This window comes from Salvia miltiorrhiza, chromosome 7 (assembly GCF_028751815.1).
Source record: "Salvia miltiorrhiza cultivar Shanhuang (shh) chromosome 7, IMPLAD_Smil_shh, whole genome shotgun sequence".
NCBI lineage: Eukaryota > Viridiplantae > Streptophyta > Magnoliopsida > Lamiales > Lamiaceae > Salvia > Salvia miltiorrhiza.
In genome coordinates, this window is record NC_080393.1 from 33837855 (window position 1) to 33853681 (window position 15827).

Below are 15827 nucleotides of genomic sequence, written 5' to 3' on the forward strand. Positions count from 1 at the left end.
ATCAAGATCATTTCTTTAATTTGTGTATCCCATTTTCACTTTATCCTCATTTACTTTTCTATCATTCTTTCTTTTTCTCTCATCATTTACTTTTGTTAATTGTTTACTAAATTTTAATTAATTCAATTTTTCTAATAATTTATTCCACATGACAATTCGATAGATGCATAATCATGATTATATCACAATGTTTGCTCAAATATATATCTTTGTTTATTTTTGTTCCCGTTGGTGTTGTGAAGCCAGGATTTTCTAGGGGCGATGGTACGGCCGGAGCTTCTGAGATTCTCCCACTTCAGCTTCTAAACACTTTTTATTTTTTCTTTTTAGACGAGTACTCTTTTTCCTCTTCCTGAGGTTTTAACGAGGCTCGGCCCTTAGTCTGCTCTCTGTGCTTTCAAGGGTTTAGGTTTTTTCTCTTCTCTTTTTAATATAATCCTATTTAATAATATATATATATATATATATATATATATATATATATATATATATCAAAATGTCCTTTGAAAATACTTATAACTCATCATATATACTCATATTTTAAAGACTCATGCTCTTAACTAACACTTATAAAATATTTAAGAGATAAAAATTTCACTAATATAATGAATTATAGTGCTATGATTATGTTATACTCGCTCCGTTTCTCAAACATTTTTCTAAAAGAAGATGACATGAGTTTTAATAAAAGTTAATTGTGTATTTGATGAGTTAAATGAGTCCCGCAAAAAGTGAAGATTATAAGGATAATAATTAGTGGATTTGTTTCCAAAAATAGGTTAGAAATATGTTTTGAGAATGACCAAAATAAGAAGATAGGAAAATGTTTGAGTGATGGAGGGAATAATCAATTTGATGGGACTATAATTGATACATAATTATATATAGTGGTTTGATTAATCTTAAATGTTCAAAATTTCTCTTACACTTAATAAATATGTTAAAAGTCCATGTATAATAATAAATCTTATCAATATTAATATTGTAATAATTTATTTACGTTTATTGAATATTATTATATATACATTTACTGAACATTTGTGAACATTTTATATGTCGGTATAACTAACACCTATAATATATTTAAGAGATAACTTAATTAATACTTTAAATTGGACAATAGAAAAAATTATATTTCCGTTGCCCCAATAATAACGTCTCAAATTTTCTTTTTGAGCATCTCATTTATCATGTCCCAACCCAAACAATGAAATAATTTACTTTATTCATCTTCTCTACGTCTCTCCTCATTTACTTTATCTTTCTCTTACTTTTTCACTATTCACTATATCTCTCTCATCATTTACTTTATGTCTCTCTTACTTTATCTACATTTTCTTAATTTACGTATCCCATTTTTTAGGACATTATTATTAGGACGAAGAGTGTAGTAAAAATAATATACACATGATCTGGAGTGTATGAAATAAAAAATATATATATTAAAAAAAGTTATTTCCAAATATTGGATAGAAAACATAATTTACTATTTCTAAAAATGAATCTCTTTAGGGGCGGATTATAATAAAAACACATTTTATTGTATAAAATAAGAATCATTTTCAGCCCTTAGATCATCAAGATCTACGGTTGATTCATCACCTTGTTGGATGAATTCATGGTCCTGAGTTCGAATCTCATAAGTTGCAATTTTTTTTTTCGCAATTCATACCTTTATACAGTGAATTGATACGTGTTCTACATAAAATTCATACATTTTTGCTGGTTTATTGTTTTTATTTTAAGAATTGTTTTTACTCTAACCCTTCCCTCTCTTTATATATATATAGTACACACATTTTGTCCATGTGGCGCGGCAAGAACGTGACATATAGCAGGGAGTTTCCAAGGCTTTACAAGGAAAAATACACACAGGGGTAAAATCGAAATAATTTTTTTGAATATTTAAAATCAAATTGATTTTTTTTTAAACCTAATAGGTTTTTTATGCATAACTTTGCACACCAAAAATACATTACTTTGTTCACAAAAATGCATAATAGTATTTTACATAAAAATGCATTGCATTATGTGACCGATCAGGTACCTATCGCCGCTGACCTCTTCCCCCGAATTTATTTATTATTTATTTTTTAAAGATGACATGTTTTTGATGCATAATATTGCACACAAAAATGCATTGCATTATGGAACCGATCAGATACCTCTTGCCACGTTGATCCTTCCTTCAACCCCTGGTCTGAATCATGCATAAAATGCATGTAATGTTATGCATATTTATGCTAATACATATGCATTTTTTTGTATGTAAAGTTATACATGAAATACATGTCTGCTTTAGAAAATAAATAAATTAAAAAATTGATCCCCTCACCCGGTCTGAACCATCATAAAATACATGCATTTTTTTTTTTGTGTGCGATGATATATATTTTTGTGTTTATTCATAAGAATTTTTGTGTGCAAAATTATGCATGAAAAACATATAAGTTTTAAGAAATACACAAAATAAAAATTTTGAATATATATTCTTTATTTTAATATTCAAAATTTTTATTTTGATTTTACTCCTGCTTGCATTTTACATAGGAACCCTTCTTTCACGTCTCGCGTTCTTAGTGGGTCATATGTATAAAAAGTATGATCCAGATTTACTGCTACATACTATCTTAAGAAATGATATTACCGCAACCCATATATATACTATCATAATTTAGTAATATTTTGTGAAAATAAAATACCTTATGTTTATTCATTATCTTCTTTTTTTGCTCCCCACTTTTGCCTTAATATTTTATTCTTCCTTTTCCGTTCAACAAGAATTACCGCGTCAAAAATGGATTACAGTCAGGAAGTAGACTTACATATACGAGACAAAAAGAGTTGATATGAATAATGGATCCCGATCCTCAAGAATTGTTATATGTAAAAGATTTTAAAAAAATGTTTTTTCATAAGATATTTTAATTAGGGGTATTTACTTTTTATGATTAATCTTGAATCTTGATAAATAAAAATTGTAAGACTAATTCCTTATTTATTTAAATAGATTGAAATTTTGAAATATTTCAAAGCCTTTAATTATTCCTATCATTTAAACTAGTTCAGTTTTATTCATATCTCATTTAAAGAGTTGAATTGGAGAAATTCTACCCTTGAAGGTGCTTTTATTTTGATTGTAAAATTTTCATTGAAAAATAACGAATACGAAAAAATGAGAAAATATTCCATCATGCGCAGAGAAATTTTATTATTATAATAACCATATAAAAATAGTGAGAAAATAGTAAAAATATAGAAACAATATATTAGCATGGCCATTTTGAAGAAGGAAACACAATATTTGGCCACTAATTGAAAAAACACAAAATTTGACAATTTTTTACGTTTTAGGACTATTTTGCCCTTAATTATGGCGGACCAGATTCGGGTTGGATTCGAATTTGCACACAGGTTAGGCACACATGACACTATTAGTGCCATTAGTGTCATATACTCAATGCTGCACGAATGATACTTATTGTCATATTAGTGTCATTAGTGTCATACGAATGATATTTAGTGTCATATACTTGTGTGTTGATATTATTTAGATGTGTATAGTTATATGACCATTTTGAACACTTCCTCGTAGGGTTTATATTATCCATTTAGGGTTTAAATTCTACATGTAGTATACTGCACGAATGGTACTTATGGCCATATTAGTGTCATATACTCTCTTATGTAGTGTTGAACGAATGGTACTTATGGTCATATTAGTGTCATTAGTGTCATATACTTAGATTTTTTTTTTCTTTTCAGTTGGCACATATGGAACTAATAGTGCACATATATGGCCCTAATAATGCCATATGTGCCCAACCTGTGCGCAAACCTGAATTCGGTGCACCCTAATTTTAGGACGAAACAGTCTTTACAAGTAATAAATGATCAGATTTTGTGTTTTTCAAGTAGTGGCCAAATATTGTGTTTTCTTCTTCAAAATGGTTATTTCAAAAGCACTTTAAAAAATATATGTATTTGTTTATTTTTCATAAAAAAACAAAATTTAAGAATAAAAGTTATACTCCCTCCGTTCCACTATAAGTGGCTCAAAACTTTTCGGCATGAGAATTAAGAAGAATGTATAAATTAGTTAAAAGTGGTGGGACCTACACTTTTCAAGGGTTAACTTTTTCGATTTATAAAAATAGGTCACTTATAATGGAATGACCAAAATAAAATCAAGACTATTTTTAGTGGGACGGAGGGGTATATATTATTAATCATGTAAAGTAATAATTCTTTTTTTGAGACAGTAAAGTAAATGTTACTCCCTCCGTCCCCAAAATAAGTTCCTCTTTGGGGACGGCACGTGTTTTAAGGAAAAGTGGTAAAGTGTATTGATGGTGGAAAAAAATATGTTATAATTAGTATTGAGATTGGTGAAAAAGTGAAAAAGTGTTATAATTAGTATTGAGAGTGGTGAAAAAGTGAAAAGTAAGAATAAATAAAGTATTATTAGTGGTGGGTAGTTGTCCAAAAATGGAAAGAAAGAAAGATGAACTTATTTGAGGGACGTCCCAAAAAGAAAAAATAGGAACTTATTTCAGGGACGGAGGAAGTATTAAAAATCAATAGCCTTTCAAATAAAACGGTGAGGGATGCTTATTTAAAAAATATTTTAAATATAGACTACGTATAGTGAAAACTATTTTTTCGTAAAAGTCTATCTTACGGAATCGAAATTGACTCATTAATTTGTTTTATTTATTTTACACCTCACCACGGTGGCGAGCATTAAAAGAAAAAGAAAAGCTGCCGTTATTGACCCTAAAAACAGATTTTGTTGAAAAATATTTGAGGAGTTTTTATTGATTGATATACAAACCCGTCTTCGGGGACTCAAATTAAAAAAAAAAAAAAGTTTGACAATTCCTTTATTTAGTAGTCCATGACATGACTAACAAAATAGATCCAGTTTTTGTCAACCAGTCAGCACAAACAAAACATTAGGGTGTAGAAAAATGCCAAAACGCCGGTCACTTCTCGTCACCTACAAAGAAAATTGAACAACAATAAATATTGAACAAGATCTCCTAAGTAAAAAAGATATACATACTCGTATAATATTTTTTCATTTTTAAATACAAGAATTCATTTAATAAATTTTTAAAACAAATTCCTATATAAATATATATTGGAGTCAAAACTCATTTAACAGGTGAAGACTTACAACAGCTGCATTCTTCTCTCTCTAAAGATGAACCAGAATGAAGAACTGGCAGTAGCCCAGATGAGGAGAGCCGTTCACAAGCTGGGTTCTTCCACTGAGGTAACCAAAAATGATGAACAAATTAGTGATGATGTGCAACTCATTTAATTTGGATTGATTAATTGCAGGGATATGGAGACACAACTCTGAAAAGATTCTTGGTGGCGAGATCCTTCAACATAGATAAGGCAGCGAAGATGTTTGTGCAATGGCGGAATTGGAGGGCTTCGTTTGTGCCCCTCAATCACATTCCTGAATCCCAAATTGGTGATGAACTGCAGCAGAATAAAATATTCCTGCAGGGGCTTTCACCCGCAGGGAATCCTGTTGTCGCTGTCAAAGTCCACAGGCACGTGCCTGGCAAGGATCAGCTCCAATTCAAGAGTATGTCTCTGTTTCTCCATAGCTTTCTTCATTTGTTATCAAATTAATTGAGCTCACTTTCTCTAAATCATGTTGTTGTGAGTATCTATAATCATCTGCCTAAGAAAAATTCATGTTTATATTGCAAGATTTCTGCTAATTAGATCATATTGTGCAATACACAAAAGCATCAACAATACAAAATCATGGTTTCTGATGCATACTTTTGTGGTGGTGCAGAATTTGTGGTTCATCTGCTGGATAAGACTATTGCAAGGTATTGTGTATGTATATAGTTATTCTTGCCAATTCAATCCAAACATCTAAAATCTCTGATTCGGATTTGCATCTACTGATTGCAGTGGTTTTAGAGAGAAAGAAATAGGAAACGAAAAGTTGGTAGCCGTTCTTGATCTGCAAAAACTTGCATACAAAAACATTGACATTCGCGGAATGATCACTGGCTTTCAGTTCTTGCAAGTAAGTCGTTTGCAATTAATAGGACTCAACACCAAAACAACAACTCTACTGATTTTCTTTCACATATCTACTGCTAATAAAACTATGCTGCAGACATAATCTAGTGATATATTAATTTGCTGATTCTGATAAACTTAACTAGTCATGTCTCGTCTGCGTAGGATTATTACCCCGAGCGCTTATCAAAGTGTTTCCTGCTAAACATGCCTGGGTTTTTTGTGCGCGTGTGGAGACTGATTTCACGCTTTCTTGAGAAAGCTACTTTAGAGAAGGTAGAGAGCAAAAAATGGCCTCATTTTCACTGCTACATATATATGATTTTCACATGTTATACTAGAGTTAACGCGTATATATACCTGCAGATTGTGATCGTCTCCAATGAAGAAGAACGACGTGCACTGATAAGGGAAGTTGGTGCGGACGTCTTGCCAGAAGAGTATGGTGGCCAAGCCAAATTCATCCTTATTCAAGATTTTCAACTTAATAATAAGCCTTTGGAAGAAAAAACTTTGTTGACTTGATTTTCTACTCATTCCATCACCACTCTTAACACTACAACACCTACCCATTCATTCTACTGCAATCTATGTCAAACAAAATAAAAGGCAAATGATGATGAAGAAGACGATATATATATATGTATGTAATGGTCATGATATTTATGTTTAACTCTATATATGGAATCTGCTTACTAATGAAGTGAATAATTTTATTTATATGTACCCATATTACTGATATTTATAGTACTCTGCTTTTCATATGCATATGTATGTGCTTGTACCTTGTCCTTGATATATATCCAAACAAAATAATCAAATGCAAGTGTATTGTGATGTTAGAAAGAGAGATAATACAATTATTGTAGTGTTAATAGGGGAATCTACCCACTTCCATAATATGTCTATGAAAAATACCCACCCACTTGTAAAAAAACCGAAAAGTGTACTTGATGGTGATGGCTTGCTTGATTTTTTGTGTAAAAGTTGATGATGATGGAAATTGTGTAAGAGTTGTGTAAGATGGGTAGTTAAAATTGGTACAAAATGTGAGAAAGACACAATAAATGTCAACTCACGTCACTTTCATGCATTATAAGATTAAATAGATTTGAAAATTTTGAATAAATTAGGGGACGTTTGTGTGTTACAAACATTAATACGAAGGCCAAAAAATTCACGATTATGTCAATTCTTAAGCAATTTTTTTTTGAAACGAATGAATCACGTACCCGCCAGTAATTCGTATCCGGCAGCAGTAGCCGCTCACTTTTGTGACCGGCGGCTACTATTTGCCGGCTACGAATTACTGGCGGGTACTTGAGTTATTCGCTTCAAAAAAAAAATTTTGTTCATAATTAACATGATTGTGAATTTTTATCCTTCGTGAATTTTTATTGTTACATATGTACCGTTATTTTTAGATTTTTATTTAATTTTATAAGGGGAAATATGAGAGATAGTGAAATATTTACAGTACAAGAAGTACACATGGATGGGAAATATGAGAGATAGTGAATCTGCCAAAATTTGGATTATAGTGGGGGGTAATAAAACTCACTTTATGCATGATTTGATTGCACATAAAATAATAGACTTGCACATAAAATAATAAGAAATTATATACCAATTATCTGGAAATTCATATATTCGGAAATGAAATAATATTCTATAGCCAAAAAGTAAAGTACCCGCAATAAAATTGTTTTTCGGCATCAGTAGCCGCGTAAAAAAAAAAGAGGGCGGCTACTGGCTCCGTTGAACGCTTTTCTGGCGGGTATTGGGTCTGTTAGGCAGAAAATATTATTTTGTGTCAAAATATGTATAATGTTTTAATTTTTCGGCTTGTTATGAATGTTTCAATATAACATACGCATTCCTCTTTTGTATTTGTTGTTTTTTTTTGTTACTATTTTTTTAGTAAAAAATTAAAAGTACATACTGAGAAGGTGACTCTGCAAAAATTTTGGTTGTAGTGGGGCATTAATGCTCATTTTATGCATGCGTGAGGTGACATGCAATAATAGATTGAATTGTACTGAATGAACACTACACTTCATGTGAACTTGTACTAAGGAATTAAGTTTAGTCCTTATAAGGCTGCATTTGTGAATGAGCAAAACACAAATTGAAATACTCACCCTGAATTTCGGAAAAGAAATTTAAGAATATATACCCTAAAGATTTGAGTGGTTTTGTGCGAGAGCATGCAATTTGTGTTGAATTTCAGCCTGAAAAGGCGATTCTCCTGTATTGTTTGTATAAATTATAGTTTGCATGTTTAATCGTATGTTGTTTTTAACGTTGAGAGCATGTTTTACGTTATTTTAATGAATTTATTTATTATCTGAAATTTACAAGCATTTTAGGGAAATATTAAACTTGTTTCTAATATAATTGTATGTTTTGAACACGAAAAATGAAGTAGCCGCCAGAATCTCATTATCCGACGACAATAGCCGCCGACCCCACAAGGTCAGCGGCTACTGGCGACGGCTAACAAGATTCTGGCGGCACTTCATTTTTTGTGCTTATTGTGATGTTTTTAACTTTTTAAGCGTATTTTAATACTATATTTTATGTGGTTTTATAGATGGAATTCATGAGATACATATATGTGAGATACAACGGAGTCGTCGATGGTATATACTATGTTGGCGGGGCTACGGAGGTCCTTCCCCTCTTAAATAAAACTGTTGCGAGCCTGATATACAGCATCAACAATATAATGACAACGCATTCGTTGAGCCAGAACTATCAATTGTATTATTTGGCGACCAATCGATTTGGAAGGGAGACGAAATGTGGCTTGACTGACGACGATGATGTGCAAGGCTTGTTGGCAACTGCCGAATATCCCATGGTGTACGTTGAGCACAACAACGACCCGATCGAAGAAGCGTACATCCCTACTTTTGATTTTGCCAGGCTTCGGGATACGGAGATGATGAAGCACAATCTAGTCAGTATGAGACGTCGTATCATGGTCGCGAGAGCGCGCCTCCAACATAATACTTTTCATGGGATGGGCAACCGTTGGACGAATCCGCATGGAATCTGAATGAAATATGCGGGAGATTCAACCAGGTGCGGACGGATGAAGCCGTACAACCTGAAAACGAAGTCGAAGAACCTGATGACGATTTTGATGAAGAAGACGAAGAATATGATCCAACGAACGAGTCGGGCACAGATTCTGCCGCCTCTGAGGATTTATTAGACGATGATCTGATAGAGTTCTCGGCGACCAAACGAGCAGGTTGGATCCGACAAAGTAGAACCCATCACGAAAATCCGATGAACTCGACCGGTGATCTATCTAATTAGATAGTTCCGTTGATTCCAGTGGAGGCCACGACTTCGCTCGTTGCTCACGAGAGTGACCTGTCCAGAGTTGCTGATTTGGGGAAGAACTCTTTTTACAACAGTAAAGAAGAATTGGTCCTTGTTGTTGGCTTCTGGAATATGAAGCAAGGGGCTGAGGCAAAAGTTGGACGCTCAGATCAGGGACGCCTCTATTACAAGTGCAAGCACTCTGATAAGTGCAAGTTTGATGTGCGTGCATCTTGTCACGGTGGAGGGATGTGAGGAGTGCATAAGTTTAAAGAGCACTCTTGCCAAGGGGAATTGGGCATTTTGAAACGAATAAAGGTACACTCGAATGTGGTTGCAGCTTATGTGGAAAAAAGAATACGCGATGATGGAGAGGTCATTAAGCCGAAATCTATTATGGCGGAGTTGTTACGTGAATTTGGAGTCAGAATCAAATATGATGTCGCGCTGCGTGCAAGAAATCTCAGCTTATTAGAGAAGATATACGGTCGAATTGATGATTCGTTCCTTCTTCTGCCAAAATATTTGTATGCCCTAAGGCAAGCGAATCCAGGCACCTTGACGGGTTTGGAAGTAGACGAAAACAACCGGTTCAAACATCTGTTTGTTGCTCTTGCGGCTTCCACCTCACCTTTCTTCTTTTCTCTTCGACCAGTGATTGTGCTCGACGGTACACACTTGAAGGGGAAGAACAATGGTATTTTGTTCATCGCCGTGACAAAAGATGGAAATGAGCAAGTTTTTTCGTTGGCATTCGGTGTCGGGCCGATCGAGAATGATGAGTCATGGAAGTGGTTCCTGTCACATGTGAGACAAACTTTCGGGCAGCCCGACAACTTACTAGTTGTCTCTGATGCGCATGTCTCCATTGCAAATGCTGTGAAGAGCGAGTTACCAAATGCTACTCATGGTCTTTGCTACTACCACTTGCAGAACAAAATTAAGGGCTACGGGCAAGCTGTTGTTGAGCTTTTCCGCCAGGCTGCATACACCTACGAGGACTCCGAATTTTCACGTGCAATGTCGGCTATGGCTCAATTGAAGCCGGCGGCGTACGGGAAGTTGATGCGCGTAGGCCCTGAAAAGTGGGCACGATCACAATGTCCGGTGACCCGTTATAGTTTTCTTACATCTAATGCTGCCGAGGCTTTGAATGCCCGTTTGTTGTGGGCCAGACGCTTGCCTATATGCTCCATGCTGGAGGCAATCAGGATGGTTCTGGAGCAGTGGTTCAATGACAGACTTGCGTCTGCGGAAGAAAGCGAGGATCTTCTTACTCTAGAGGCAACACAAGAGATAAGTGCGGAGATTTCAAAGAGTCGTCGTTACACTGCGAAGAGGACCTCCGAGAGAAAATACAGGGTTCGTGCTGGTGATCGTCGCTTCATGGTTGACCTTCAAACGCGAAGCTGTGAATGCAATGAATTCAACCTGGACGGCATGCCGTGTTCTCATGCGATCGCAGCCATTACGTATGCTAAATTTATTTTATTATAAAATTACAGTTATTAGATGCCAGCTAAATATAATCATTCTTTTCGCAGTGAGGCGAACGAGCCAGTGGAAGATTACGTCAAAGATTACTACAAGCGGAGTTCACTGGTTCAAACATACTCCGGTTCAGTAAATCACTTGCCTCCCTTAGAGCATTGGGAAATTCCGTTTGAAATTGCAACTGATATTGTTTTGCCAAATCTTTCTCGGCGACAAGCTGGTCGACCAAGAGAATCTAGAATTCCTTCAGCTGGTGAGAGGCCGACGCAGAGGACTACTACAGCGGATGCATCAAGTAGTCGAAAAAAACGAGCACCCAAAAGTCGTGGTCTATGTGGCTCGCCTGGCCACACACGTAGAGCATGCAAGGGTACGGAATGGGAGCAGTAGTTTAATTTCGATGGGTACTGATGTTTTTTCATTCCAGTAATTGATGTGCTGAAGTTGGCAGCATTGGATTCAATATTTTTCGATGCGATATCACTTGCATAATATCTATGAACTACCAAAAACAACAAAATTTTTAGTAACCGCCATAAATTCATTTTTTAGCATCAGTAGCCGCCCAGAAAAAAATTCCGCGGCTACTGGGCGCGGGTAATCATTTTATGGCGGCTACTGCAAATTTTAGCATTCTTTTGATGTTTTAGAAGCTGTTAGGCTGTTTGATTTGAAATATTTGAAGCAGAAAACACACGCATTTAGTAATGACCAACATGAACATGTCTTAACAATTATGAGTTGAAATTATGAATGAGACTTTGGAGAAGTGAACAATGTTTTATATAAAAGTTAAGTAAATAACATAACATAACCTGAGATAGTTTGGTTATGCATTAAACTATAAAATAAGATGAAATATCCAAGTACCCGCCAGAAATTCATTACCCGCTGTCAGTAGCCGCTGACATTTTTGCAAGAGGCTACTGATAGCGGCTACGTATTTACTGGCGGGTACTTGTATATTTTATCTTATTTCATAATTTTATGTAGGATGCAATTGGAAACTAATAGAAACATACTAAAAAAGATACTCCAACATCTAATCAAAACGTCAATGTGCATAATTATCACTGAAAAGTAGAAATACATAATCTATTGATCCGGGGGGATGCAAAACTCGTAGATGCTACTGCCTATCTTGCGCCTATAGTCGGCGGCGTGACCATTGCCCCACACAAGGCTCGGCGAGCCTGATATCATACGCTCTACATACATGCACGCATAAACACCGGAGCTGCATTGATTTGGCTGCTGAAACTGCTCATTCTTCCTCGGCATAGCGGATTGTCAACTTTCACCATGAGAGGTTTTCCAACGGGTTTTGGACAATCTGTGTCCTTTCGAACCACTTGGCCACGTCAAGCAGCCTACCCAAAAGGCACTGCAGCGGATATAGAGTGGCGATCACATCGAAGCGCTTCTGTGCCAGGGTCTTGAACAACTGTGAATCGAAGATGTCGCAATAACCCCTCAGCAAATCCACTCGGCATGTAATGTAACGTCCTAGCACAAATATAGGCAAAATGAGCTGCACACGCAAATACAATTGGTGAAGAGAAAATAAAAAATGAACTACTCCAACATATTTATAATGTAGATATATATGTGTACCGTTGTGGCATGCATCCAATCGTTATGAGTCGAAGAGATTCCATGCCCATACACCAGATACATCTTCTTGGGATGCGGTACCCACACAGAATAAGTAGCGTCGGACCTCACAAGTCCGTCCTTCTGCCTTCGAGGGAAACATAGTGCGCGCAGCTGCCAGCAAGTCCTTGAATTCATCATCCAAATATTTCTGTAGCAAATAAACATTATATTAAAAGCATATTTGATTATAACAGCATAATATTTAATTAAATGCTTACGAAGAATTCTGTATCCAATATGATAGTGGTCATCTGATCAACACCGTCTATCAAGTCAGCACGCGCGATCAACCTCGATCTCATCGTCAACATGTACATATCAACAGCATGCACGTACTTAAATGTTAGTAATAAGTAAACAGACTTACATGATAACAACTGCTTCAGAAATTAACCAACATTGGTCGTGAGGTCAAGTCCTCGTGTTTTGCATCCCGGTCCAAAAGTTATATGGGAGAGGGTGCCCGCTCTCTGCCACTAACACCGTCTGGTAGTGTCCACGACGGCCAGCTTCCATCATACGCTCAAACCCGTCAACATACTGTTGCTCGATGGGTTTCGGCACGGCGCTGTGCACGTATGGTGATCGAAGTGCAGCCGACGGATTCCGTTGTCGGTGGCTTCTACGTGGAACCTCTGGTGCACAAATACTTAGGGGAACAGCAGCTACTGCCTCAGAAACTCCCTATAATTCACTTAAAACAGCACAAGTTAAACAATGTTGACATAATTTAAATGACTTGTCAATTTAATGCAACGACAACATACCCCACTATACTGCTTCCAATACTCGTGCATCTCTGCCTGAGAATATCCGGCATCTCTAAGGATCGGCATCGAAGAACGAGGCGGCTCAAGCGGGTATGCTGAACTAGTGCCCTGCTCAGCCCACGAGTAGCGTGGCCCACCATAAGAACTCGACTCACCGAATGGGGGCAAGTGGTGGACACCCATGTGCGGAGTCTGCACATCCCCAAAAGTAGTCGAGCCACCAAACGGATCATGCTGCCACTGCGGGGTGTGCATGCCATCACCAGTAGTATGTCCCGCCTCTCGTGCAGGAGACTCGTGTGCAGGGGATCGGTGATGCGATGGGGCCTCTGCGGATGTACGCTGCGCCGGATCGGACTCGGGCTCGGGCTCGAGCTCGCGTCTCCTCTCAGAGTGAGATCGTGTTGCAGGTCTGGGCACATGAACATCAGTGCTATGCGAGCATCGGCAACGCATAACATCCAACTTCTCCTCGAACCAATTCTTAATCCTCGTGAATAGGCTCTCCTCCACATTCCTCGCTTATCCGTCCCTCACTCTCGCGCATCATGTGCTGCATGCGCTGCCAATCCTGCTCGCTCCACTGTGATGGTGCAGGAGCTCTACTCTCATCCTCGTGCCTAGGCCTCGGGGCTCTGTGACTGTGAGACCTTCGACCAGAATCTACGGGGTGATCTCCCCCGCTCTGATCGTGATGGCTGCTGCTCGATGAGGTGTCCACTACTTGTCCTCTCGGGCGCTTGCCAGTATCCTGTCTCGCACTGCGACGCCGTGGTTGATGCTCAATAGTAGGCTCGTTGCGGTCCCCACCACTGTAGCGCGCCCGAGCCTGCCTATGACCGAAAACTCCCGGCTTTGGTACTCGAACCCCTAAATCAGCATTGACGCCTGCCACCGATAGCCAGTAATGCGTCGTGGCCTCATACTCATCGGGTCTCATCTCCCATATCCCGTTCTCCTAGAAACAAAAAATATGTAGTTAAACATTAATATTCATAAAATAAAATAATATTAACAAATAAACAACTAAATTATTACCGCTGTCTCAAATAAACTCTGTAACCCATCGGCCTTGCTCTTCACGAACGTCCACCTCTTGAATCTAGGGTAAAATCCCGCATTGCATATGGCTATGGTTTTGGCCAAGCCGGGAATAACCTCAAGACCCCAAACGAATAGGGCCCAAGAAGGACCGTAGAAGTGGTACTTGACTTTTTTAATATTAATTGTGGTGTTCTTCAACCTGTAGTTCAAGCACCTATACGCGCACGATCCCCAAGGAAATCTGGAAAAGGCTGTCAAATCATCCACCAAAGCCCAAGTCCAGGACTGCACGGGTCGTCGCACGTCCACTCCTAATACAAATGCGTGTAGCACCAACAAGTGGGCCACACGGAGGTATAACCAGCCGTCGAGGTCCACCACTCGACCCGCCGTGTCGAAATATATATCGCTCAACGCCTGCACTGTCACATGCTGCCCGTAGCAAAATCGTGTAAATGTTTCAGCCTTGCTCAGATCGTGCTCAGCCAAAGTATCAAAAGGATCATCCCCAAAGGCCAATCCTGTCACAAGAGCGAAATCTCTCGGAGTAAAGTCAACCTTCCTCCCGTTGATGTAGAAGCAGATTTCATCATCCTCATCGTCTCTCGTCATCTTAAGATGACGAGAGACAATATGGTGCAATGCAGTGTTGCACTTGTGGCCCGGCTGCCAATCCAACATCATACCAAAGCACCCATGCCTGAACGTATTCTCCAGTGCAAAACTGCCAATTTCTTGTAGTCTCCCCGCTACTGTCGACATGTACTTAAAATTGTAGTACGTACTGATCTCAACTGTTGGACGATTGATCGTATCGGGCCTCGAATAAGGGACCTATTCAATACAAAAAATAACTCAATTTACAAAACATAATGAATTAACAAACATCAACTAATAATAATGCATAATTAACTATTAAATTACTAGAAACATAATTAAAAAAATATAGAACCAAAATTAACCAATAACCGCCAGTAATTAATTTTTTTAAGAAGTAGCTGCCGGGTTTGAATTAATTACTGGCGAGTATGTTGTTAATTATGATTTAAATTTTTTTATTAATATTTTATAAATTTTTAAATTCTGAATAACCTAAAAAACGTTATTATTTTATGCGTAATACAGTAAAATTAACCTAACGATCTAAATAGACGATTAAATATATCTAAATATGCTTCAACTAAATAAAAATTCTAACAACACTCAAACTATACTCAACTTCTAACAACACTCAACTACACTATATCTTACATATACGAAACATATAAATAAATCTAACATATACGAAATAAAAATCAAATACTATATATCTAAATCAAAATTCAATACTATACAAAACATATAAAAATTCGAAACATATAATTTCTAACATATACGAAATAAAAAATAAATACTATATATCTAAATCAAAATTCAATAAATTCAATACTTTTTCGACAAATACAAAAAATGTATCTAACATATACAAAACAT

At 36.9% G+C, this 15827-nt stretch overlaps 3 protein-coding genes across 3 annotated transcripts; 2 read left to right on the forward strand and 1 right to left on the reverse strand.

Annotated features, from left to right (window-relative positions):
• Positions 1-4999: 4999 nt before the first annotated feature.
• On the forward strand, positions 5000-6779 carry LOC130996088 (sec14 cytosolic factor-like). The gene is made up of 6 exons (XM_057921615.1): positions 5000-5278; positions 5347-5602; positions 5822-5858; positions 5944-6061; positions 6223-6333; positions 6424-6779. Exons 1-6 carry the CDS (start codon positions 5207-5209, stop codon positions 6580-6582), a joined length of 753 nt encoding a protein of 250 aa, XP_057777598.1. The 5' UTR covers positions 5000-5206; the 3' UTR covers positions 6583-6779.
• A 2755-nt stretch (positions 6780-9534) lies between these two features.
• On the forward strand, positions 9535-11753 carry LOC130996079 (uncharacterized). Its single transcript, XM_057921595.1, has 2 exons — positions 9535-10862; positions 10935-11753. Exons 1-2 carry the CDS (start codon positions 9787-9789, stop codon positions 11272-11274), a joined length of 1416 nt encoding a protein of 471 aa, XP_057777578.1. The 5' UTR covers positions 9535-9786; the 3' UTR covers positions 11275-11753.
• Positions 11754-12107: 354 nt separating this feature from the next.
• Positions 12108-13766, reverse strand: LOC130994126 (uncharacterized). The gene is made up of 2 exons (XM_057919162.1): positions 13308-13766; positions 12108-13224 (listed from the first exon to the last, which is right to left on the reverse strand). Exons 1-2 carry the CDS (start codon positions 13764-13766, stop codon positions 12952-12954), a joined length of 732 nt encoding a protein of 243 aa, XP_057775145.1. The 3' UTR covers positions 12108-12951.
• Between the last annotated feature and the right edge of the window lie 2061 nt (positions 13767-15827).